General features: G+C 45.4%; 2 protein-coding genes across 4 annotated transcripts in view; one reads left to right on the top strand and one right to left on the bottom strand.

The window, feature by feature from the left end:
* The first annotated feature begins 866 nt into the window (after positions 1-866).
* Positions 867-12,819, top strand: LOC129858014 (uncharacterized). The gene is made up of 8 exons (XM_055926861.1): positions 867-989; positions 1,888-2,073; positions 3,253-3,441; positions 4,116-4,292; positions 4,571-4,712; positions 6,379-7,082; positions 7,933-8,083; positions 11,765-12,819. The coding sequence occupies exons 1-8, from the start codon at positions 894-896 to the stop codon at positions 12,751-12,753; spliced, it is 2,634 nt and encodes an 877-aa protein (XP_055782836.1). The 5' UTR covers positions 867-893; the 3' UTR covers positions 12,754-12,819.
* A 31-nt stretch (positions 12,820-12,850) lies between these two features.
* Positions 12,851-27,592, bottom strand: part of LOC129858013 (dystrophin-related protein 2-like) — a 199,512-nt gene continuing 184,770 nt past the window's right edge. For 2 of the 3 annotated variants that reach the window (XM_055926860.1, XM_055926858.1), the window contains 6 exons: positions 26,711-26,776; positions 24,885-25,034; positions 21,401-21,650; positions 20,284-20,401; positions 19,986-20,075; positions 12,851-19,356 (listed from right to left, as the gene is read on the bottom strand). In XM_055926860.1, coding sequence (XP_055782835.1) covers positions 19,337-19,356; positions 19,986-20,075; positions 20,284-20,401; positions 21,401-21,650; positions 24,885-25,034; positions 26,711-26,776 — 694 coding nt within the window. In that variant the 3' untranslated portion in view covers positions 12,851-19,336. The remainder of the gene's footprint in view (positions 19,357-19,985; positions 20,076-20,283; positions 20,402-21,400; positions 21,651-24,884; positions 25,035-26,710; positions 26,777-27,592) is intronic. The other variant, XM_055926859.1, reaches the window with a different exon arrangement.

Here is a 27,592-nt window from a genome sequence, read left to right as displayed (position 1 = left end):
GGCATCAATCAACCCTCCCAATCTCTGCTCCAACAGCTGGCCTCGCTTCAGGAGCAGCTGGACTCACTGATCGAGACGTGACCCAAGTGACCACCAGGGGGCAGCCAAGTGTCAAATGGGTCCTGTGAGACCGACTGGGGAATAGAGAAGAAGCATCTGCCACCACTGAAAGAGCCCTCCTCCTTTACATACTGTTTCATTCCATTATATATTTTCCCTTTTGCCTCCAAACATCATGGACTCGTTGGAGGATTCAGTGTTTCCTGTTTTTGTATTCTTCCTATTTTATTTAATAGGTTGGTAGATCTCTGTAAATAAACTCTTTGTTAAGCCATTGAATCGTTTGTGTTTGACATTTCCTAGTGACAGATCAACACTGTCTCACCTCATTTGACCTAGCAATGGAAACCACTGAGTCTGACCATATCAATTACAGAGGCAGAGTAGTTAGTCATCAACCCCTGTTGAGTAGACAATGGTCTCCCACGTTCTCGAGGATTACCTTCCTACCGTCTAGAAAGATTTTCTAACACAGTGATCTCTCTCTGCTTCGCCCTCACATGTTCCTCTGGTCACCCACCTCTTCAACTTCTTACAGGGGATTATTCTGAGGATTTTGGGGGGGCAGGGGAGGGATTAGCATGCCCAGATTAAAGTGGCCATCTTCAAACCCTGGTAATCTAGCCATCTGTCAGAGAGCAGGAGGACTGCACCGGGCTGCCTCAGGACGCTAACACACTCCCTCCTCACTAGACTAATTAGGGAGAGCAGGAGAGAGAGTCTAAAGACACACACTGCTGCTTCTTCCCCATAGCCTGCAGTGTAGCCCCAGGGTTTAAAACACACCTTTTTACCTACCCAAAGTTTAGAGAAAAGGAAGTTTGGTAGCTAACATGGAGGAGACGTACCTGCTGAACTACCCAGGGGTCAAGAAGAAGATTCTGGCCGGAGGGAATGGCCCAATGCCCCACTTTCCACCGGGGACCAAGGTAAGACATAACACCCTCAGACATGACCGTGGGTGTCTGTGATTGCATCCTATTTCTTATATAGGGCAATACTTTTGACCAGGGCCTGTGTAGGGTTGTGGTTCAAAAGTAGTCTCCTATATAGGGAACAGGTTGCCATTTCAGAAACCGCTGAACTCTAGATATGCATAGGGTTTAATGTGTGGAGGAAATTATGCAATGTATAATTAGCGTTGTGTAGCAATTAATACTTTACAGGGCGATGTACATTTTTAGATTATCTCTGCCCACCTCGATTAGAATAATTCATGCGAGGGAGTAAAATATTCTCTATCTGGGTGTAACACACCGCGAACATTGGGTCAACACAACTGCTACACGGCGTATTGCCATCTGTGGGGATTGAACAGTCACGGATCAGTGTGTTCATGCATAGGCTTTGTGGTGCTGATGACGTCTCCTAACCACACACACACACACACACACACACACACACACACACACACACACACACACACACACACACACACACATCACCTGATCATGTCCAGCCATAAGTCCCCAGGCTTGGAGTCCAACGATGACTAACATTTTCCTGAGCAATGACATGAATATCTGTCCCATTCAACAGCTGTGTTCTGTGTTGCTCCCGTTCTGTCGCAAGCCTCAAACAAAAGACTCCAATTAACGAGAGCAAAATAAGGTTAGGGCCATAGCGTACCAAACACACACAGAGTGGAGCAGAGGGTCAGCCAGAGTCCAGACACCCCCCAACACACACACTCCAAATGGCACTATGTATGTGTAGGTGCAAGTGCATACGTGTGTGTGTGTGTGTGTTGACAATGGAAAGCTCTGGAACATATGACCACAGTTAATCCCCACTCTTTCTATATCCCTTCCCTCCTCTCCATCCAAGCTGGTGTTCCACTTCCAGACGCTGTTGGACAACTTTGAGCGCACGGTGATTGACGACAGTCGTAAAGCCAAAGCCAAAGTGCCAATGGAGATCTTTGTGGGGAAGATGTTCAAGATGGAGGTGTGGGAGACGCTGCTGACCTCCATGAGGATCGGAGAGGTGGCCGAGTTCTGGTGCGATGCCGTTGTGAGTCCAGGGACCAATTAAACACACACACACATACAGACATCTTCACCTCCCGATGCGAAACAGAGGCGAGAGTCAGGAGATTTAGGGACCCCAAATTGTCTGGTAATTAGTGTTCACTGGGGTGGCGGAGGAAGCTTTGCTCTCCTCATACTTCTGCAGATTAACCTACCTCTGTTGGCCTCCTACGTACACAATTAAAAACTAAAACAGAGAAATCTTTTTGTCTGCAACAATTTCTCTATTTCTCCTTCTGGGAAAAGCAAAGAGTAGCAAAGATTTGCAAGTCAAATGGTGCTTGTGATTCGTTAGTTTAGGGCCGCTAGTTCAGCAACCAGCAGGGGTGAGGTGAAAAAGTACCTCGGAGTCTATTTTAGTCAGATCGATATTGTGTGCGTTTGTTTCTCAAATGGACTCCATTTGTGTCACAACGGAGTTGTTGTTTATGTGTGTGTGTGTTTGTGCCGCCTCGTCTCATAGACTAGACATAACATAATAAACGTAAATCCGGGACACTCAAATTAGTACGATACTGTATGTTACGTTTGGTATGGTTACGTATGATAGAAGGTTACCTAAAGCAAAAACGAAAGAAGGGTGGTTGGTCGGGTTGGAGGGGTGGGCGTATAATGCGAACATTTAGCAACCCGAAGGTTGTGTGTTTGAATCATCACAGACAACTGCAGTGTTTTAGCAACGTTGAAACTACCTAGCATGTTAGCTTCCCCTAACCTTAACCCTTTTAACGAACCCTTCCTCTAACCTTAACCCTTTTAACTAAGCCTTCCCCTAACCTAACCCTTAGAGCAGGGCTCCTCAACCCTGTTCCTATAGAGCTGCCGTCCTGTAGGTTTTGCTCCAACCCTAATCTAGCACACCCGATTCTAATAATTAGAGCAAATTGGAATTCGTGACATATCATCCGTTTTGCAAATTCGTAACATATTGTACTAATTGCAATTCGTAACATATTGTACTAATTGCAATTCCTAACATATCATACAAGATGGATGATGGACATCCACAAATTAACACATACCATACAGTATGAATACAGTGTAACATATCATACTAGAGTGTCTCGGATTTACATACAGAATAATATGAAATGCTCTGAGGCCACTTTGGTTTGTCTCTCTGACTCTATTTGAGTCATAGTGGTGTCTTTTCCAATCTCAGCACACAGGCTTGTACCCTATCGTGTCCAAGGGGATGAGGCTGATTGCCCAGGGCAAGGACCCCCTAGAGGGCCAGAGGCACACGTGTGGCATGGGGAACATGTTCCACTACAACACTACTGGCTGGCCTGAGCTGGATGAACTGATGAGGACACCTCAGGCACTGATCTTCATCATGGAGCTAATTCAGGTAACAAGCTGTTACACTATCATCATCATTTTAGTTATTACCCCTTCATTGACCTGGTAAGTTGACAGTGACATTTACATGAAGGACCTGGGGAGGAGTTGCAGGGAGAGGAGAGGGGTTAAATGTGTTACACACAACACACACGTTAAGTTGGCACAGAGGGAATACACATGCACCAGTGGTTATGCACCTACACCATTAGAAGTACACACCCCTTAGTTTATGAAAACATCTCCCAATGTGAACAGCAACACACCTCTGTCACTCACACACATCTGTCCAAACAAACACATCTCGGCGCCCACAAACAAACCTCCAGACAATCATTTCCACCCGTTACATTGCAAGCCGACTCCAAACACAGCCTTCTCTCTCTCTGTCTCCAACAAACAACAGCTCATCCTACCTCAACCACTCAATTCACAAACAAAACAGTTTATGTAACCAGCCGCTAATCACCAGGGGGACTAGCGGAGTTAAAGGCAACACATTCAATCCTCAGCCAAGTGGAGGTGGGTTGTGTTCAGTTGGCACCAAACAGAAGAAAACAGGGAGGGACTAACAGGTCTTGTCCAATTTCCGTTGCAGAAGATGTTGTTACCGTGTGTCTGAATGAACCAGACCCTGGATTACTTTTTTACATTTGTTCTGCCTGTCGCCCCTGATCTCCCCAGGTGGGAGACCCCTTCTCGTACAAGCGGGAGTCGTGGATAATGGACAAGGATGAGAAGATGAAGGAAGTGCCCTCGCTCCACCTGCAGGGCAATGCGCTAGTCAGACAGGGGCACTTCAGAGAGGCTGCCCAGAAGTACCAGGAAGCTGTGGTGCTACTCCGGATTGTACTGTCCAAGGTGAGAGGAGGGAGGGAAGGGAATAAGGAGACGAGTAAGGATATGGTCGGGATGGAGGGAGAGAAAATAACAGGAGAGAAGGTTATGACTAGTAAAAGAAAGGGGCATGGAGGGAGGGATTGGAAAAGATAAGTGTAGGGAGCGAAGGGGGATGTGATGGGAAGGAAATGAAGAGAGGAGGAGGGAGAGCATCCATGACATACAACATGAGGAGGGAGGGAGGGATATTGTCACCATGATAAAGAAACGGGTCACAGACACTCATTTCCCACCTGTAGGAGATGCCAGGTGATGAGGACTACATAGCTGTGGACAGGCTCATCACTCCCCTAGTGTTGAACTACTGCCAGTGCATGTTGGAGCTGGAGGAGTACTATGAGGTTCTGGAGCATACCAGTGACCTGATACACAAACACAAAGGTAACACACACACACACATGCAGGCACAAATACAAACAAACAATCATGCAATCCCGGGTTTTGTATCCAAAAATGACGTATTGAGTAAATCTTTTTTTTAACGGGAGTCGGAGTTGGAGCATGATGGACAACAGTGATGATTGTCCCAAAAAATGTAGAATAATACTTGTCTGTCTTTTTACGTTTACTGCCTATATTATTTGCATAGCCCTTTTTGCGTGTACAAGCCAGCTGTTTCTTCAGCAACATTACTGACACCGTCACTTCCTGTCCTGTAGTCTGATTTGGTGTGCACGGCAGTTGACATATGTTTCTGCTTGATGCAGGGATTAGCGCTGTGCTGCCTTCTATGTGTGTCTCCCCAATCCTCAAGGAGTCCCCATTCTGACATGTACGTAGCTCAGTGCCTTATCACTGAACCCTGAGACACTGTCCATAGGCTGTTTTTGGTCTTCACTCGCTGTTCTTTTCCTCTGCCTTAACTTATAGCGATGGCTGCCTTATGTGAGCGAGAGAGAGACTGACTTCCTCTCATCTCATTCGATGAGAGCATCTCCTCTCCTCTTTGTCCTTTCATCTGCTCTCCTGTCGGTCCTTCTCTCCTCTTCTCTTTATTTTTATTTATTATATTTAACCTTTATTTAACTAGGCAAGTCAGTTAAGAACACATTGTTATCTACAATGACTGCCTACTCCGGCTAAACCCGGATGATGCTGGGCCAATAGTGCACTGCCCTAAGGGACTCCCAATTACGGCCGGATGTGATTTAGCCTTGATTTGAACCAGGGACTGCAGTGACACCTCTTGCACTGAGATGCAGTGCCTTAGACCACGCCACCCCTCGCCACTCTCTCCTATTCTACACTCTCTTCTCCCCTCCTTTTCCTTTTCTCACTCTCTCCCGAGCCTCTTTACTCTTGTCATTGTTATCTTGTCGTCTCTATCACTTCCAACCTTGCATTCAACCTTTCATTAGCATCTCCTTCGTCCCTCCTTCCTTCCACCTGGGAGACATCTTCTTTCTGAGAGGGACTCTGAGTCGGTGAAGGTTCTCTGTGGCGCACCGGCTCGGTTATTCCCAGAGGCTATGAAGAAATCAATTTAAATGTTGGCAGAATGAAAGATTTTGAGGGGAGTGGGGATGAAATGGAGAGGAAATGAGAGGAGGAGAGGAAAGCCATCAATGGGGATCTAAAGCAGTCACTGCAGCCCACTCATCTCCGCTCCTCAGAGAAACAGGATTAGGTGGTGTGTGTGTTCTGAGACAGGGGGCTTCTCATTTTTTATTTAAATGTTATTCTTTCTCTTACACTCTCACTCACTCTCTCACTCTCTCACTCACTCACTCACTCTCTCACTCACTCTCTCACTCACTCACTCACTCACTCACTCACTCACTCACTCACACACATCTTTCCTCTCTATGCCGTGTTCTCCGCTGATAAGAAAATACAGTGATTGGAGATGTGTCATTTTCAAGCATGCACAGCCCTAGATGAGTAAAAATGTGAATCTTAGCTACTGTGTATCGGTTAGTGTCACTACACTAGTGCTTCCAGTCTAATGAAGCCTTACTTTCAAAGATGGTAGTGAATATTGATGAATATCGCTCTCTCTGTGTCTCTGTTTCTCCACCCTTTCCACCTCCCTCCCTCTCTCCTACAGACTGTGTCAAGGCGTACTACAAGAGGGCCAAGGCCCATGCTGCAGTGTGGAACGAGAAGGAGGCCAAGAGAGACTTCAACATGGTGGCCAACCTGGACATCACTCTGGCCCCTCTGGTGCACAAAGAGCTGAGGTTCCTCGCTGATAGACTGAAGGAGAAATACTGGGAGGAGAAGGAGAAATACTGGAACTGCCTGGAGCAAGAGGAGATAGAGGGGAAGAAAGAGGAAGATGAGGAGAAGGAAGATGAAGAGGGCAAGAAAGAGAAGGATGGTGAGAGCACAGTGACCAAGGTGAAAGATAAGGAGAAAAGCAAAGATAACTCAGCCTCTTCCAAAGAGGAAGTGAAAGAGGTCAAGGATGACAAGCAGAATGAGACAGGGTGGAAAAAGGCTATCGAGAAGGATGGAACAACCATTACTGCTACAGTGAAGGATAAGGCAAAAGTGAAGGATAGAACTGCCAATCAGGCTACAATGAAGGATGAAACAGCCAATAAGAGGACAGAGAGCACCCCGGAAACCCAGCCAGAGACCAATCAGAGTGCTCTGTCTGTGATAGAGGGGATGGACTGGCAGCAGAAGTTACGACACATCATGTTCCTGGAAAAGGAGGGTAACTTCCTGCTTACAGAACAGAAATACAGCGAGGCCACAACAAAGTTCAAGGAGGCTCTGGAGTACGTGGACTTCATTCAAAACAAGGTTAGTGTCCATTAATTGGCAGCTTCATTCAATGGTGTTATTTTGTTCAGTTGTCAGTTCATTCAATGGTGTTTTCTTTCAATAGTGTGTTCATTCCAATAGTGGAATGTTCATTCATTCATGGGTGTGTTCATTCGGTGTTAGGTCTTCATTCAGTGTGAAACAACCAATTAATCTAGCGGTCACAGCTGTTGAACGTCAGAGATACAGAGATAAAATAATGATTTATTGGAATGACAGGCTAAAAATAAAACGTTGTTATGAAATAGCTAAGAATGAAAATACATGAAGGCAATAGGACATTTGTTGGGTAATGTTTGTGTTTTGGATAATCTTTTGAACATACAACTGCCAACTTTGGAATGTTGGAGTTTGTTGGTCATTGTTCGAGCAGTGTGCAAGCGCCTCAAGAAGACTCCTCTATGATACCTGTTACATAAGAGCCATTGGTTCTTGGCCTCTCACAGGCTCTATTCATTTTGCATTGTTGCCACTCCACTGAAGAGAGAAGAGCAAGGCTATAGGATTGAAAGTACACTGGCAGAATAGAACAGGAACATGAAGAGGGGAGCTAAAAATAACAGAGCGAGACCCTCGGAGATCTTAGAGTGACAGCGCTCACCCAAGCATCTCTTTCTCTAACTCTTACTCTTTGTCATTCCCCTCTATCCCACTTTCCTCCGTGTATCTCTCTTCTTCTCTTCCTATTCCTCTCTCTCCCCTCCATCTACCGCTCTCTTTCCCCCTTCCTCTCTTTCTCCCTTCCCCGATCTCTCCCTTCCTGTCCCTTTCTCCACTCCCTCTGGCTATTCCCCCCCCCCCCTCTTTCTCCCTCCATCTCCCTGTGCAGGAGGTGTGCTATAAAGACAGGAGGGAGGACTGGGACTCTCTGGAGAAGGTGCGTGTGCCGATCACTCTCAACCTCAGCCAGTGTCTGCTGGAGCTCAGGGACTACCAGGAAGTGGTGGCGCTCAACACCAAGCTGCTCAAGAAACACCGAGGTTCTTTCTCACACACACTACCTTTCTTTTTCTCTGTCTGCCTTTCTCTTCCTTTGTCTCTGTCTCTTTGTTTCTTACCTCCTTACCTCTTACCTCTCTCTCGCTCTTCCTCTCTCTTCTCCCAGGACCTGTCTCCTCCATGTCTTTTTTTCTCTCTCATTCATTTCCCCCTCACCCGCTTTATACATTTTTATCCCACTCTGCATCTCTCTTCCCTACATCTCTTATTCTCATGGTTGAGAAGCAGCTGCCATTGCTCTCGAGAATCCAAGGCCTTCTGCCTTATCCCAAGGGTTCTCAGAGCACCGCTTACAGGTGGGACAATGTAAACTACAATCAAGACACTCTGTTTTAAAGTTTAGAAACGTCAATAATCATTGCATGCAAAACGGTTTTCGAGACGTATGGAACTTATCTTTCATATCAGTGAGAAAGAATGTTTCAAATAAAAAAGATACTTACCCCAGCTAGCACATTTGATTCCTTGGAAGTTGTGGGAACATATGTTTTTGGTTTCACATTGGTTGTGGGAACGAAGCCATACATTTCCTGACCTGTAAAACGGAACGTTTTTTAAACGTTCTGAGATCAGAAGTGAATATTTCACCTGTTCTGGGAATGTTTATTTTTAGGTTGCAGGGAGATTCTGATAATGTTTTCTCTGGTTCCTTGAAAGTTTACCAGGGAGGTTTTATTAATGCTCTGAGAACAGAAATTATTGGTTATTTTGAGGTTTTTTAATAACTTCCTTAAAATTTTCACTGAACGTTTCAATAAGACTTTTACTAACACTGCTATCTTATTTTGGGTTAACTTTTTTGATCTCCAAGCACAGATAGGCATTATTCATGGGAAAACACATTTTTTATTGTAACACAGCATCAGTGAGATTCAAACCTATAATCTTACATTTACATTTACATTTAAGTCATTTAGCAGACGCTCTTATCCAGAGCGACTTACAAATTGGTGCATTCACCTTATGACATCCAGTGGAACAGCCACTTTACAATAGTGCATCTAAATCTTTTAAGGGGGGGGGGGGGGGGGGTGAGAAGGATTACTTTATCCTATCCTAGGTATTCCTTAAAGAGGTGGGGTTTCAGTTGTCTCCGGAAGGTGGTGATTGACTCTGCTGTCCTGGCGTCGTGAGGGAGTTTGTTCCACCATTGGGGGGCCAGAGCAGCGAACAGTTTTGACTGGGCTGAGCGGGAACTGTACTTCCTCAGTGGTAGGGAGGCGAGCAGGCCAGAGGTGGATGAACGCAGTGCCCTTGTTTGGGTGTAGGGCCTGATCAGAGCCTGGAGGTACTGAGGTGCCGTTCCCCTCACAGCTCCGTAGGCAAGCACCATGGTCTTGTAGCGGATGTGAGCTTCAACTGGAAGCCAGTGGAGAGAGCGGAGGAGCGGGGTGACGTGAGAGAACTTGGGAAGGTTGAACACCAGACGGGCTGCGGCGTTCTGGATGAGTTGTAGGGGTTTAATGGCACAGGCAGGGAGCCCAGCCAACAGCGAGTTGCAGTAATCCAGACGGGAGATGACAAGTGCCTGGATTAGGACCTGCGCCGCTTCCTGTGTGAGGCAGGGTCGTACTCTGCGGATGTTGTAGAGCATGAACCTACAGGAACGGGCCACCGCCTTGATGTTAGTTGAGAACGACAGGGTGTTGTCCAGGATCACGCCAAGGTTCTTAGCGCTCTGGGAGGAGGACACAATGGAGTTGTCAACCGTGATGGCGAGATCATGGAACGGGCAGTCCTTCCCCGGGAGGAAGAGCAGCTCCGTCTTGCCGAGGTTCAGCTTGAGGTGGTGATCCGTCATCCACACTGATATGTCTGCCAAACATGCAGAGATGCGATTCGCCACCTGGTCATCAGAAGGGGGAAAGGAGAAGATTAATTGTGTGTCGTCTGCATAGCAATGATAGGAGAGACCATGTGAGGTTATGACAGAGCCAAGTGACTTGGTGTATAGCGAGAATAGTAGAGGGCCTAGAACAGAGCCCTGGGGGACGCCAGTGGTGAGAGCACGTGGTGAGGAGACAGATTCTCGCCACGCCACCTGGTAGGAGCGACCTGTCAGGTAGGACGCAATCCAAGCGTGGGCCGCGCCGGAGATGCCCAACTCGGAGAGGGTGGAGAGGAGGATCTGATGGTTCACAGTATCGAAGGCAGCCGATAGGTCTAGAAGGATGAGAGCAGAGGAGAGAGAGTTAGCTTTAGCAGTGCGGAGCGCCTCCGTGATACAGAGAAGAGCAGTCTCAGTTGAATGACTAGTCTTGAAACCTGACTGATTTGGATCGAGAAGGTCATCTTCTGCTCTCTATCCATGAAATTAGTCCACTGCGCCACCAGAATGGAGCTAAAATGCCATGTTTTTTTATGCATACAAAGCTGTTCATTTTCATCTATTCAAATAGACCCCATTTCAAAGGAATCAAGCACTCATTAAGATCAGGTGTGGCCAACTAGTGGGCACACCTGAACATACTTAACAAGATAGAGGATGGAGAGTTTTGTTGAAGCTGAGAACGGAATGTGTATGTTTTTAAATAACATTCTTATAACGTTCTCTGAACGTAACAACTATTTTCTTTATGGAACGTTTTAACGTTCTCGGGGAAACAATGAAAACATGACTTTAAATAGAAGCATGAGGAAACCTATAAGAAACGTTGTGCTGAAATTCCCACCGAAAAATGTTGTTTCCTAACATTCTGGAACAATTTGAGAACATGACTTTAAATAGAACCATGAGGAATCATTATGCTGAAGTACTGAAATTCCCACAGAAGAACGTTGTTTCTTAATGATCTTGGAACTATTTGCGAACATTCCCAATGTCAAACCAGTTGGAGAACGTTTCTAGAACATTATTGAAATGTAACCATGTTTGAACTTTTAGGAAATATTCTGTTAAAGTAATGAAATACCAAGAAAATAACTATCCTGCACCATTCCCAGAAAGTTGTGGGAAGGTTGTATGCAAAGTAACCATAGGACAACCACGCTCTCAGTTGGAGAGCTCTAAGAAACATATGGTTCTCAGAACGTTATGTGCTAGCTGGGCTCTGTTTTGAAGTTGAATGCTCGACATCTGAAGTACAAATGCTTGTCCTTATGCGGACCTCGCCCTTGTGTTGCTCCCCGACCTGATTTTTCAATCTTTCGCTCTCCCTTTTTTCTAGAAGTTTCAAAACCCACTTGCATCATTCTCCATTATTGTGGTTCTTCGTTGGTACTGTGCTCTTAACACAACAGTCAGGAGTGAAATTCGTTGTTTTCTTTAATACCTGAATTATTTATCGCAGAGTAGATATGAGTGAGTGATATGCTACTGATCATAGCCTTCTCCTTAACTCTCTCTTTTCTCTCACTCCCTTTGTATTTTTCATGTTCTCTCCATTTCTCTTACCCACTTTTTTGGTCTATCTCCTCTCACTCACTGTCTAACTGCACATATTTTACTGTCTCTGTCTCCCTCTCCCTGTCTCTTCTTCTAATCTCCCTCTCTCTAATTCATTTCTCTCTTTTGTTCTCCCTGCTTCTTCTCCTCTCTCAATGTCCCTCCTTACTTCTTTCTATGTCTCTCTTCCATCTATTTCCCTCTACAAATATATTAATCTACCGTACCCTGCTTCTCTCCCTCCTCCACCTCCCTCCCTCCCTTTATCTCTCTGTAGATAACTTCAAGGCAGTGTACCAGCGGGCCAGAGCCCACTCGGCTCTGTGCAACGAGGAGGAGGCCAGGAATGACTTCCAGAAGGTGGAGCGTCTGGAGCCCAGGTTCAAGCCCATCGTCAATCAGGAGATGAAGAGGCTGGGCGAGAACCTCCGGAACAAGCACATCATCAACAAGAAGAACTACTGGGAAGCTACAGAGGAAAAGTGGGGCCTCGAGGGCACCAAGGCCAAGGCCAAAGCCAGGAAAGTAAAGAAGACAGTGAAGTTTCAAGAGGAGAAAAAAGTAGAGGGGAGCGTTCAGAAAGAAGGGGAAGCAGGGAAGACTGTAAAAGAGGGAGGTAGTGATGGAGTGAGAGAGGAGAAGAAGCCAGAGGGAAAAGGAGAGGAGGAGAGTGCGGAGAAAGCAGCCATTGCTGAGAAAGAGGGAGGTAGTGGGGGAGTGGAGAAGGATAGTGGGAAAAGAAGAGAGAGTGTAGAGGTAGAGAGAGATGGACAGGCGGGGGTAGTTAACAGAGCAGGAGATAAAGAGACCGATATGGCACAGACCAATGAAGGCAGAGATAATGTAGCCACAGAGAGATCAGGGAAGGATAAGGCTGTGAAAAAGGGCAAATGTCACTTAACTGCCGCCCAGGAAGTAACCAAGGGAAGCACAGGGAACAAAGGCACCAATGAGAGTACAAGAAGCAGAGCCATTCAATCCGAATCGACCAATAGGAGTCCATTAGCCACCGCTGACCTCCCTAACCCACCGGCCACAGAGGTACTTTCAGAGGTAGCTGAGGAGAGAGTCAGGTTAGACACACAGATCAACAGACCTAACAAAGGAGAGGCAGGGGAAAGCAAAATTAATGAAGGGAGTAAATCAGAGGGAAAGAGTTCTGACGAACAGCTGTGTCCATCGGAGGGGGCGAGCCACACCAAATCTGGGGTCTCGACTGGAAATCCGTCTTTCAAGTCCAAGCGTAAACACAAGAAAAAGAAATAAAGGATACTCTGGCATTGATATGATCATTAAGTATCATGTGATGATTCTCATAATTAAATTCAGGATCATCGCTTGAGGCATACACACAACACAAGCAGACGTTCTGTGTAACAAATACACATTTTATTTATCCTTTTGTACACAAAGAGTAGAAAGCAGCCAGTAACCCACTCGTTATTAAAAAGGCATTTCTTTCACAAACGTTTTATACAGATTAAAAACCGACCGGGAGGACAGCAATAGGGAGGAATGTTAGTACAGTACATAAACAATGAAATAAATGGCATTGACACATTAGTCAAAGAAATCATCACGTAATGAGGCGTGGTAATGTTAATTTAAAAAAAAATGACTTCAGATCGACATTAAAATAGAGACGATGAGTGTGTTTTTTTTGTTTTGGTATTTGGCTGTGTCTTAGCATAGGGTAGTGTATGTTGTCATAGCTCTGATTCCCGTAAGAGTTCAGGAGATTCATGGCCCTGCCGTGTTACAGAGCGCCAAACATCCCTCGCTGTGTCTCGTAAATGATGCCAGAGTGCACGGAACTCAAACATGGAAGGTCTCGGAAGCTTACATGTTGGGGAAAATGAGCGTGCTCGTTAACGGGTTGACCGCACCATATATAGCAGGGGCACCACCCGTTGGCTATGTTCTCTAAACTCTCTGCCTCGCTCTGTCTCCAAAGAAGAGCGCTTCTCTTCAATCCCACTGATGATGGTGGGACTGGTTCGCGCTACGGGTCGCGCTACGGTTCGCGCTACGGGGAGTTACTGGTTGTATTTTATTTTAGAACATTAGTTGCCTCAGATGGATAATCACATGACTACAGAGAGACGTGGTGTGGGCAGTATAATTCATTGTTAACAAAAAAGCCTTTTGATGGGTTAGTCTTCAGAGGGCCACTACATAGACAGTATTGGCTTCTGGGAGTTTGAGTAAGAGGGGCACAGAAGAGCTACAGCTCTGCTGCATTACAAACAGACCATAGGAATATACAGTGGCAAGAAAAAGTATGTGAACCTTTTGGAAATACCTGGATTTCTGCATAAATTGGTCATAAAATTTGATCTGATCGTCATCTAGGTCACAACAATAGACAAACACAGTCTGCTTAAACTAACACACAAACAATTATGTCTTTACTGAACACACCGTGTAAACATTCACAGTGCAGGGTGGGAAAAGTATGTGAATCCTTGGCTTTAATAACTGGTTGGTCAACCTCCTTTGGCAGCAATAACCTCAACCAAACGTTTTCTGTAGTTGCGCATTAGACCTGCACAACGGTCAGGAAGAATTTTGGACCATTCCTCTTTACAAAACTGCAAAAGTTCAGCAATATTCTTGGGATGTCTGGTGTGAACTGCTCTCTTGAGGTCCTGCCACAGCATCTCAATTGGGTTGAGGTCAAAACTCTGACTGGGCCACTCCAGAAGGTGTATTTTCTTCTGTTGAAGCTTTTCTGTTGTTGGTTTACTTCTGTGTTTTGGGTCGTTGTCCTGTTGCATCACCCAACTTCTGTTGAGCTTAAATCGGCGGACAGATAGCCTAACATTCTCCTGCAAATTGTCTTGATAAACTTTGGAATTCATTTTTCTGTCGATGATAGCAAGCTGTCAAGGTCCTGAGGCAGCAAAGCAGCCCCACACCATGACGCTCCCTCCACCATACTTTACAGTGGGGATGAGGTTTTGATGTTGGTGTGCTGTGCCTTTTTTTCTCCACACATAGTGTTGTGCGTTCCTTCCAAACAGCTCAACTGTAGCTTCATCTGTCCACAGAAAATGGAACATCCAGGTGCACGTTTGCAAACTTCAGACGTGCAGCAATGGTTTTTTTCAACAGCAGTGGCTTCTTCTGTGGTGTCCTCCCATGAACACCATTCTTGTTTAGTGTTTTACGTATTGTAGACTCGTCAACAGAGATGTTAGCATGTTCCAGAGATTTCTGTAAGTCTTTAGCTGACACTCTAGGATTCTTCTTAACCTCATTTAGGTTAAGAAGAACTAGACTACCTGGGGCGGCAGGTAGCCTAGTGGTTAGAGCGTTTTGCCAGTAACCGAAGGTTGCTAGAATGAATCCCCGAGCTGACAAGGTAAAACGCTGTCGTTCTGCCCCTGAACAAGGCAGTTAACCCACTGTTCCACTGTTCCGTCATTGTAAATAAGAATTTGTTCTTAACTGACTTGTCTACTTAAATAAAATAAAACGTTTGTCTATTGTTGCGACTTAGATGAAGATCAGATCAAATTTGATGACCAATTTATGCAAAAATGCAGGTCATTCCAAAGGATTCACATACTTTGTCTTGCCACTGTATATACAGTTGAAGTCGGAAGTTTAAATACACCTTAGCCAAATACATTTAAACTCAGTTTTTCACAATTCCTGACATTTAATCCAAGTAAAAATTACCTGTCTAGGTCAGTTTGAATCACCACTTTATTTTAGGATTGTGAAATAATAATAGTAGAGTGAATGATTTATTTCAGCTTTTATTTCTTTCATCACATTCCCAGTAGGTCAGAAGTTTACATACACTCAATTAGTATTTGGTATCATTGCCTTTAAATTGTTTAACTTGGGTCAAACGTTCCAGGTAGCCTTCCACAAGCTTCCCACAATAAGTTGGGTGAATTTTGGCCCATTCCTCCTGACAGAGCTGGAGTCAGGTTTGTAGGCCTCCTTGCTCGCACACGCTTTTTCAGTTCCCTACTGCAGCAAAGCACCCCCACAACATGATGCTGCCACCCCCGTGCTTCACAGTTGAGATGGTGTTCTTCGGCTTGCAAGCATCCCCCTTTTTCCTCCAAACATAACGATGGTCATTAAGGCCAAACAGTTTTATTTTTGTTTCATCAGACCAGAGAACATTTCTCCAAAAAGTACGATCTTTGTCCCCATGTGCAATTGCAAACTGTAGTCTGGATTTTTTTGGAGCAGTGGCTTCTTCCTTGCTGAGCGGCCTTTCAGGTTATGTCGATATAGGACTCGTTTGACTGTGGATAAAGATACTTTTGTACCTGTGTCCTCTAGCATCTTCACAAGGTCCTTTGCTGTTGTTTTGGGATTGAGTTGCACTTTTTGCACCAAAGTACGTTCATCTCTAGGAGACAACACGTCTCCTTCCTGAGCGGTATGACGGCTGCGTGGTCCCATGGTGTTTATACTTGCGTACTATTGTTTGTACAGATGAACGCCGTACCTTCAGGCGTTTGGAAATTGCTCCCAAGGATGAACCAGACTTGTGGAGGTCTACAATTTTTTTCTGAGGTCTTGACTGATTTCTTTTGATTTTCCCATGATGTCAAGCCTAGAGACACTGAGTTTGAAGGTAGGCCTTGAAGTACATCCACAGGTACACCTCCAATTGACTCAAATGATGTCAATTAGCCTATCAGAAGCTTCTAAGGCCATGACATAATTTTCTGGAATTTTCCAAGCTGTTTAAAGGCACAGTCAACTTAGTGTATGTAAACTTCTGACCCACTGGAATTGTGATACAGTGAATTACAAGTGAAATAATCTGTCTGTAAACAACTGTTTGAAAAATTACTTGTCATGCACAAATTAGATGTCCTAACCGACTTTCCAAAACTATAGTTTGTTAACAAGAAATGTGTGGAGTGGTTGAAAAACGAGTTCTAACGACTCCAACCTAAGTGTATGTAAACTTCCGACTTCAACTGTAGTTCTGTCTGACAAACTGCATGCTATAGTGGTGTAATCATTCATTCCACCTAGCCTCTACCTACCTCAATATTGTCCAAAACACACAAAACATTTCTATAGGTCTACAGGACCTATGGGTAGTACCTTTTGGTTTCCAGGCCTAGCCTCTTCCCCCAGCTATAGTTCAATAGATGCATTGTTTCACACACACAGAGAGAGATGCGATGCTGCTGCGTATATTCATAGCCTCAAGTACTCTATGTTCAGGGTGGCTCATCAATGTGTAATGAGATGTATAACATTAAAGAGTTTCCAAAGAGTTAACATTCTTTGTGTTGGATGTTTTTTTTTTCACTGGAACATTTCTTTGTTCCTGGATCCTGACATGTTAAGAAAGGATGCCGGTGCATGTCAGCGCTTGGCAAAGGTAGAACAGATGATAATGACTATCTACTGTATGCCAGCTAAACACTAAACAGTGGCAGGCCTCATTAAGGTGGGGGAGGACAGGGGGAGGTATGGAAACGAGGCACTCTCTCTTCCCCATATGGTTATTAGCATTTCCATTATGGACGGCGCCCCACCTTGCCGACTCACATCCTGCAGCGCCGTGTCCTTGGGGACAGTTCCCTAGCAACGGCATCAAAACAAACAAGACAGGCACAGCGGCGCTCAACGATGTCAAATGTGAACGTTGGCGCCTGGAGGGGATAAAGTCTAACGAATACCGAGATGGGATTCAAACAAATCTTGTTCTTGGCAATAAGGTCAGAACGTTCTCTGAATTATTCGAAACCATTCGCATCATGGTTCCCTGCGAATGTGGGTGTAATAACTTTATGGTTATGGGAGTGGTATGCTACATAATAAACCCAGAGCATCTTTCCTCTTTTCCAGGAAATGACTCACCTCCTGTCTGTCTCTTTCTGGAGATTTGCTGTGGCAAGCACATCATAGTAGATCGCTCCTTTCAGCTCAGCCCAGGACTGCTAAATGAACCATTTCTTCCTCTTTCCTCTTGTCTCTCAGATCTCCACCCCCTCCGAGTCTCCCTTCCACCTTCCATCCATCCTCCCTCCACGCCTCCAAAACCCTATTTGACCCCAGCCTTTTCTAACTAGTCTCTCAGGTGCTAGGTCGCTCTAGTGCTGTGAATTCTCACCGTCTTCCCTTTCCATACTCATAAAGCCTCTCTAAATCCACAAATACAATTCAAAATGCCACAGAACCCAGACCCCTAAACCGAATCTCACCTTGTATGAAATCCACATCCACCCACAACACCCCACTGATCCAATCTCGTCCTCTGATTGTGAAAACGCTGAGTGAACACACTGAGCCAGTACTTTAACATCTGGCCACAAGCATAAAACGAGAAAAGAAGAGAGGGAAAGCGGGAGCCAGGGCCAGGGAACTCCGCTCAATAATGTTTCAGGTAGCAGCATGAAAACACACTTATTAGTCCGTGATGGGCTCTGTTTGGGTTTAAGGCAAATAGACTGTCCTCTGCCTGGATTGTCACATGATCCTGGTGTGATGGTAGCCCAACCCCATATCAGACTCTAGCTCCTACTATCCTAGGCATTTGTGTACGCCTGAAATGTTTATATAAGAAATATGGTGAACCTTCCACACGGCAGAGGGAAAAGTGAAGTTATTAGCATATTGCTTATCTGATCATTTCAGATGACGTGCCATGTGTAAAAGGCTAAGAGTTTATTTGGAATTGGGCCGCTGGGTTAATGTGGTCAATCCTTCCTAGTGTCCTTGGAGATGTTAGGGGGGGGCTGGGGCACCCTGCCTCCCCCTCTGTGCACAGTGGGAGCGAGGAGCCAGAGTCCACAGTGGAGGGCCCGGCATTTAACGCTAGACGCTTTCTCAGATAAATACACTTAGCCATGATAGAAATTGGCCTCGACTCGAGACCCTTTGTCTGAACACTACGAGGCATATTCACAGCCTATCTCGCTCCACTGCTTGTGGATGTGGGTGGAAGCGTGTGTGTGGATGTGTGTGGATCTGTTTTTTTGTATTCCTGTGTGATACGAACGTTGATATGAATGTGTGTTAGTACAGAATGAGCGTTCATCTGAAACAATGTGTACGTGTGTATGTGTGCCGCGTGTGATGGAAGCAGTGAAACTCACAGTGCACAGAAGCAGCGCTGCCTGGCCAGACGGGCACATTGGCTGTCTTAAATAAATCATTGGGTTTTACCGATGATGTGTCAGTCCCACAGTGTCAATAAGCTTGTTGTGGGTCCCGCTGGCTACCCGGCAATCTGCTCTGTTCTGCTCTGGGTACGGCTGCCGCAGCCACCCAATCACAGCCGCATGAAATGCAGCCAGCCTGGCCCAAATCAACAGTGATGCGCATGAACGCCCCATAAAAAAAGAGAAGTTTGAAACGCATTGGGGGGAGAAAAGGAAAACATACATACATACCGAGATACGCACACAGTTACTGGCACGACAGAACAAAACATGGGGAAAATCCCCAACCGTTTTTGCATTGTGTCAAAGTCATTTTCGTGGAATGTCCTTGTGCTGTACAGATATAAGGCTTCACACCTTCGGGCGACTACACAGACGCTGGTTAGCACAGTGTCTTGGCTGGGCTGCTAGCGTTAGCCATAGCTAACACAGTTTCTGCCTGGCTGGGCTGCTAACATTAGCCGTTAGCTTCCTTAGCTGGTTAACACAGTGTCTGGCTGCACCGCTAACATTATCCATTAGCCTTAGCTTGTTAGCATAGTGCGTGGCTGGGCCTGGATGTTGGCATTAGCCGTTAGCCTTTGGCTCCCACAGGGTTGAGAGAGAGGGGTTAGCTCTCTGACGGCAGCTATATGGGGCACGGGCCATCAAGCATCCCATCAGGCATCACTCTGCGCTCCAGGCCCCGCCCTGGGTTAGATGAGTGACGTTGCTCCTGGAAGAGGAGAGAGGGGAAAAAGGGTCCATTAAGAGTGAAAATGATGTGTTTTAGAACACATGCAGAATAGCTAAATCTGTACTAACAGATGAGGGTTTGGCTGTAGAAACATTGGATTGACCTTTACGCTGGTAGCCTTGAGGCCCAGTAGGGATTAAAGGCAATGAACCAGGCACCTATATTGTAGTTCCCCACTGAGATAAGAACTGGTGTAGCTTATCTTTCTAGACACTCCTCGGACATTCCTTATCTTGTTTCCACCTCTGTTCAGGGTCATTTTGTATCACTGCCTTCATAGTTCATTTCAAAGTTGTATCAGTCTCATTTTACTTTAAAAAACAACAACATTTGAGCCATTTGGCAGATGCTCTTATCCAGATCAACTTACAGTAGTGAGTTCATACATTTTCATGCTTTTTTTCATACTGGTCCCCAATGGGAATCGAACCCACAACCCTGACGTTGCAAGCGCCATGCTCTACCAACTGGGGCATGTATACAGTATATCATTCAGAATGACTATATAACCCTGAGACCCCCCCGGCAAAAATCGATGTGTGTCTTCATCAGGTTAATGGTTCTGTCTCTGTTGTATCTGTCTAAGGTCTGTATGGTAAGAGGCTCACCAGGTTCTGACGGGAAGACGTTTCTCAGCTGCTCTATGACCTCCTGCAGCTGCTGCACTGTGTCCTGTTCATGATCCTCATCTCCATCTCCTGGCACATACAGCACCACACAGAGGGAGAGAAGAGCGACAACGGAACACTCAATCATTCCATTCTGTCTGAACTAATGTTGTTGTGGCCCACAGAAGGAACAAAACAATGTTTGTTCAGTCATTAATCCAGTAGGAATTTCTTGGAACTTGCACCCCACCAGTGAGACCTGACCTACTATTTGGGAATGTTCGCCTTAGTAGCTCACCCGCTGCCTCTGTGTCTGTGGTCTCTCTACTGGGTCCGTCCCCCTGACGGCCTCCCCCTGACACCGGAGATGACAGGGATGAAGGTTCCGATCCGTTGGCCTCCGAGTCATCTTTGGGCTGTTGGAAAAGAAATAGTGTCATCAATCCCAACAGAGTTCTCCTTTTGACAGCTACTTCAGAAAAGCACAAACGTTTCTTGGAACGTGTTGGGGTTGAAGGATAAAGTAAACATGTACTGTAGATGCAATAAATAAGTCAAAGTGTTCCAGTGAAACCGAAGGCTGCGTTGGCTGGGGATTCAGACCTAGTTCCATGATGAACAAACGAAGATCTACTCTACAGAGATGAAAACAGAGGTTGATGGTTGACACCGAGTCGACTACCCACCCCCACTCCACCACTTTCCCTGTTCCATCGCTTCATATTGGAACGATAAACAGACTCATATAAAGAGCGTATGTGCATGATTATTTCTGAGGAAGAGATTGAAATGCATTATATGGTTGGGAGGTTCATAGAAGTGTACAGGAAGTTAAAATCTATCATTTTAGAATGTTTGGTATTCTGTCCCTCTCTTCCCATTCCCCTCTTTCCACTAAATCAGTCTCTCTTTCAATCTCCTCTCTCTATTCCCAATTTCCAAAGTCTTTTCACATGAGGAAATGTCTTTCTGTCACTCTCTCTTTCTCTCTCTCCCCTAGTGCAGCAGTACAAATTAGCTTTCATTCCTTCCTCTCCCTCTCTCTATTCCCCATTTGCACATTCATATTCTTCTACAGCAGTGTCATATTTTCTCTCAATCCAGCCACTATCTTTGCTATTCCCCTTTCTCTCTTCCGTTTAGTGTCAGTCCCATATCATTCTGCTTCTTAATCCCTCTTGAGTCTATCCCCCTCTCTCTTTCTCTCCTTACCATAGGTATTTCCCTCTCTCTCGTGGTATCTATCCCCCTACCTTCCTGTCTCTGTACCTGCAGTTTAAGTCATTAGTCTTTTTCTATTTACTAGAGATGTTCTCTACCCCACCCCTCCCTCCCCTCTTTTCCAACCCATCTTTTCTTTCTTTCCCTCATCTTTCTTACCACTTTCCAATTGTTTCTACTTCCTCCCTCCCTACCTGCAGCAGTAACTCTCGTAGCCTCTGCAGCTGGGACTCCAACTGTTTGTTGTGGTCCTCCAGGATCTGCATTCGTGTCTCTAGGCGAGTCTTGTGCTGCCGAAGGACCCTTGCCTCGGCCAGGAGCTCCTCATCCTGCTGGCCCCCAGTGGGCGATCCCGGACACCCCTCGCCCCCCTCCGTCAGCTGGGGCGCCGCCGCCGCCTCCTCATGCCTCCACTTCAGTCGCCGCCACTCCCCCTGCAGCACCCTGGGAATAGGAGGGAGGACAGAGAGGACATCAGCAAACAACATTTTAAAGAGCTGGGAGTTTCACTGACACACACACTGGCCACAATAAGCTATGATAGTAAATGCTGTGAGATGTTCACTGTCTGCTCATAGTCCATATGCTCATAGTCCATATGTTCACTGTCTGCTCATAGTCCATATGCTCATAGTCCATATGCTCATAGTCCATATGTTCACTGTCTGCTCAAAGTCCATATGCTCATAGTCCATATACTCATATTCTATATGTTCACTGTCTGCTCATAGTCCATATGTTCACTGTCTGCTCATAGTTCATATGCTCATAGTCCATATGCTCATAGTCAATATGCTCATAGTCCATATGTTCACTGTCTGCTCATAGTCCATATGCTTTTGGTCCATATGTTCACTGTCTGGTCATAGTCGATATGCTTACTGTCTGCTCATAGTCCATATGCTTACGGTCTGCGCATAGTCCATATGTTCACTGTCTGCTCATAGTCCATATGATCACTGTCTGCTCATAGTCCATATGTTCACTGTCTGCTCATTGTGCATATGCTCACTGTCTGCTCATAGTCCATATGTTCACAGTCTGCTCATTGTGCATATGTTCACTGTCTGCTTATTGTGCATATGTTCACTGTCTGCTCATTGTGCATATGTTCACTGTCTGCTAATTGTGCATATGTCCACTGTCTGCTCATAGTCCATATGTTCACAGTCTGCTCATTGTGCATATGTTCACTCTCTGCTTATTGTGCATATGTTCACTGTCTGCTCATTGTGCATATGTTCACTGTCTGCTCATAGTCCATATGTTCACAGTCTGCTAATTGTGCATATGTTCACTGTCTGCTCATAGTCCTTATGTTCACTGTCTGCTCATTGTGCATCTGTTCATTGTCAACTCAAATAATGAGCACATAATTATAATGGTAATAATAATGGTACGAATTTGTGTTAACAATCACTAAACATAATATACACTGTATCCAAACAGATATTTAATTGGGTTGCGATTTCATTGAACTGTTGGTCGAAGTTAACTACATTTTGACAAAAAGACGAACCCTGTGGATTAACTTGCACAGCTCATAATCTATGTCTGTCTCTATGGAGACAGACTGCCTGTCTCTATAAAATTCACACAGACAATAACAAATCCATTTTCGGAGCAGCGGTATTGTGTGGTATTCTATGTCCTTACCAATTCTCCCAGAGCAAAGAAAGTTGAGGCATGGGATGACGGTACTAATTCCACCACAGGAGCATTCTTACAAAGTAGACAGTGACGACCTCCACACTCATGGTGAGCAAACATGTTTTTGTCTGATTTTTGGGGGTCAAACCCAGTTCACAACATATGACCTGGGGTCCTATAGGCCAATTAGAATAATGGAGGACAACTCCTAGTGCTAGATGAGGAACACACAGGATATACCTCATCATAAAATGGGAAATACAGAAATAATACCAAACCGGGTCAAGGTTTCAGACATCCAAGGGCTGTGTGTGCATATGTTATTAATCTAGCATTATTAACGTATTATTCACCAGGGACAAACGGAAAGCAAATGAACGTGTGTGTGTGTGCGCGCATGTGTGTGTTGGCCAAAAGGTCAGGGACATGCAGAAAATACAAAAAGATAATCATTCAGATGAATCATACATATGAAGGTTGCCTCTGATGTCAAATTAAGTGGATGGGAAAAGGCAATATTCTATCTAATTTTGGCTTTGTTTACATACTACTTAATATAGTACACTTATCAGAATTTGGTTGTAATTCAGAGAGGTTAGAACAAGTATCTAGATCTTCGATGAGGCTGTGCTGGGATCCAAATTGTGGATTTAAAAGAAGACATGAATCATCAACGTACAATGACACTTTGTTTTTAAGCCCTGGGTTTCTAGCCCCTTGATATTACTGTTGGATCTAATTTTAACAGCTAACATGGCAATAATGGCAATAAAACATAGATATCCGGATAATGGACAACCTTGTTTTACTCCTCTTGACAGTTTTCTACTATCTAAGAAGTAGCCATTATTTACTATTTTAGACATAGGTTTACTATTACCTAACTTTAACCCATTGAGATTACAAGAGGTTCTCCAAAATGTTATGTATAAATGTATAAACAATTCCTTCCGACCTCATGGCTTGGTTTTTGCTCCGACATGCACTTTCAACTGTGGGACCTTATATAGACAGGTGTGTGTCTTTCCGAATCATGTCCAGTCAATTGAATTTACCACAGGTGAAGTTGTAGAAACATTTCAAGGATGATCAATGGAAACAGGATGCACCTGATCTCAATTTCATGTCTCACAGCAAAGGGTCTGAATACTTATGTAAATAAGGCTTTTGTTTTGTTTGATCCATTTTAGAATACGGCTGTAACGTTACAAAATGTGGAAAAAGTCAAGGGTCAAGGGTCAAGTCAAGGGTCAAGTCAAGTCAATAAATAATTTATTGACTTTAGCAAGTCAGTTTCTGCACTTACCATTCCCGGTGGTGAAAAGCATAAAATGTCTATGTGCATCGAGGAGTCTCGTTTTCTTCTGGGGGTTGGTTCTCCATGCTTACTCTCTGACATGTTTGGGTGTTGATTGTATTGGTGATATTGGACGATAAACCCCCAGCAGTGTTCCGTTTGTATTGTGATTGTGTGGACGCTTTGAGGACATGAAAAAGCCGGGCCTTTTATGGGCCACTGCTTTAACAGGTGCACTTTGTAGTCTGTGTGTGTGTAGTGTGTTCATGACTTGGGAAGGGCATTGTAAACTATGATCATAATAACAATGGTTACATTTACATAGGACTTTTAACTAGGTCTCAAGGCACTCAAGGCACATTGTCTGGCGGCACTCATGTCATCCACTACCAATGTCTAGTCCTGACATTTGGTGCCAGAAGCAGAAGATGATTGATTATGATGGCCTTGGTAGTGGCCCTGTAAGCTTCCAAGACCTAACAGCTCTAAGTCCTAAAGGTTCTACGACCAAAAGGTTATAGGTCCTAAAGGTTCTACGACCAAAAGGTTATAGGTCCTAAAGGTTCTATGACCAAACGGTTATTGGTCCTAAAGGTTCTATGACCAAAAGATTATAGGTCCTAAAGGTTCTTCGACCAAAAGGTTATAGGACTGAAATGAGGCCGAAAGGTTCCAGTTCTAAAGATTATAAGACCAAACGGTTCTAAAACCTAAAGTTTATGTTTTCTCACCGGTTCTCATTCTCCAGGCGGGCCAGCGTTCTCTGCAGCTCGTCCTTGTCCTGACAGTCCAGGTGGATCAGCAGCATCTGCTGTCCGCTGGGGGAGTCCTGGTCCAGGGCGCCGGGGCTGGAGTGACGCAGGAGGTACTGATCTTCATCCCTGAGTCCCCCACATAACACAGCAAAGGAGACACTCAGCACACTGAGCCGCAGCACAGCCACAGACAAGACGACACAGGACAGGACAGGAAAAGCACAGAGCAGCACCGAGCCATTGACACACTAGTACAGAGCAGACAGACAGCACAGCCACACAGCAGCACAGGCAGCAAAGCAGTAGCAAAGTGCCACAGACACATGGGTATAGAAGAGCAGTACTGACACACTGACAGCAACAGGCACACGGACAGCATGCACCAGATACACGGACAGCACCAGGCACACTGACAGCACCAGACACACTGACAGCACCAGACACAATGACAGCAACAGACACACTGACAGCAACCGACACACATACAGCAACAGACACACAGGCAGGATAGACGCACATCAGCACAAGCACACCGGCAGTCTTAAGAAATCCAAGACAGTCTTAAGAAACAACGAAGCCAGACATACAGCAGTACAGGGCAGCAAGCTAACATGGTGACATAAGAAAGAGGGGACTCAGCAGCAGAGACAGAGTCGTAGCCCTACTCATAAGAACAAAGCACCCAAAACACTTGCAACACACACATACTGCGGTGGCAAAGAGAACAGTCTTCCAACAGCACAGAGACACACAGAGCCAAGAACTCGCAGGCAGCAGCACACTGAGCAACTATACAAACAGTCATATTAAACTGGCAGCCTCACACACCATGCCATTACCCTCTCTATTTAGCAAATACACATGTGCACACACACACACACACACACACACACACACACACACACACACACACACACACACACACACACACACACACACACACACACACACACACATACACACACACACACACGCAGACAGGAACACACCCACACATATTCACAGAAATGAATACACACACTGATTTGAAAAAAGACACACAGATGAATACACACACACGTAAATACAAACACTCTCTCGCTCTTTCTATAGACACGAAAACACACACAGTAAACCCTTTGATCAAGGCCACTACCTTGGTTGGAAAATGCATTTTTTTACAGCAGTAAGTGAGTGCGCATCATGAAAACACACACACGCTTGTCTCACCCCCAAAACCCCCTCTCTCTCTCTCTCTCGCTCAGCCAAATCCTTTGATCAGGGCCAACACCTCAGCGACCAGGCCCTTTCATGAATTGAGTTGGTTTATAGCATTCCTTCGTGAGGGGTTCACCTGATTGACTCAACCATTCATTTCAAAGCTACCTCTCTCCCCCCCTTCTTCCCCCACCCTACAGTTTTTGTTTCAGCCAGCCTCTGGCTCTTAACATCATGTTCTGTGGTATTTCAATGGGCCTCCCTCCGTTCTCCTCTTCCTCTGTTCTCCTGTGCAGCAGCCCTTTCTATTTGTTCCCACTGCCACAGTCTTTAATCACAAAGACTTTTATATGATGAAGGGGGAGTATGCATTGCCATGGGTCATTTTCATTAACTTACTGATTTCTTTATGTGATTGCCCAGCCTCCCCTGAATGCGTGTGCACACACTCAGGGGCATACACACAGGTACACACATGCCGACACACACATACACACACACACACTCATTCATAAACACACACACACACACACTACATATTTCAGCGCAAGGCCTCGGCTGTAATGAAAGGGTTCAGTGTGTGGGGGAGGTGGCAGTGTACTCACAGACTCTCATCAGGCGACAGACTATCCGTGAAGAAGGAGCAATTCTGGTTCTCCATCTCCGCCAACCTGGACCACAGGAAAACACACACACACACACACACACACACACACATACACACACAGAGAGAGAGAGAGATCTTTTGAAAGAGGAGAGGTTTTTCCTTCCAAGAAAAGCTATTCAGTACAGAGCTGTAGTGCGGTATTTTAGCACCATGAACAGCTACCACACTGCTCTTCTCCTTCTACCCTGTTTAAATGGGGTTTAGACGATTGGCAGTTCAGCACCATGGATAGGGTCTGTAACTTTTCAGCACCGTGGACAGCTCCCACACTGACCTTCTCCCCTACCCTGTTGCAATGTGGTTGACGACTGGCAGTGTAGCACCATGGATAGGGACTAACTTTTTCAGCACTATGGACAGCTCCCACACTGCTACAAACTGTTGTCTCCTCCTCCCGTTTTACCAGGCAGCTGAACAGGGAGAAGTTTGCTTTTAGCGCACTTCACTCTCTCAGCAGTGGGAATGGCCTTCTGAGGGAGCTGCCAGGAGGGCTGTGTTGGAACCATCAGACACGTACAGACTCCGCCAGAGATACTAATGAAATGTGCTAAGTGCCTCATGCTACTCCAGCTCCCCAAACACACACACACATACACACAAACCACCACCACCAAAATGAATCTACTAATGGACGGCTGGAGGGACAGGAAAGAAGGATGAGAATGGAGTGTCGCTTGTCAGAGGGATCCATATTGCATCCTTATGCCCCTCCCACCAAGAAAGAGAGAGTACAGGACATCCACTCTCACTGTGGCCAGACCTGGCCTCAATGGCTGACAGCCCTTTATTCAATCAGTCAGGTCATTCATTCATAGGAACA

The sequence above is a fragment of the Salvelinus fontinalis genome, chromosome 6 (genome assembly GCF_029448725.1).
Source record: "Salvelinus fontinalis isolate EN_2023a chromosome 6, ASM2944872v1, whole genome shotgun sequence".
NCBI classification, from domain to species: Eukaryota; Metazoa; Chordata; class Actinopteri; order Salmoniformes; family Salmonidae; genus Salvelinus; species Salvelinus fontinalis.
The sequence above is the reverse complement of the archived record's forward strand: the minus strand, read 5'-3'. Positions and strand labels throughout refer to the sequence as shown.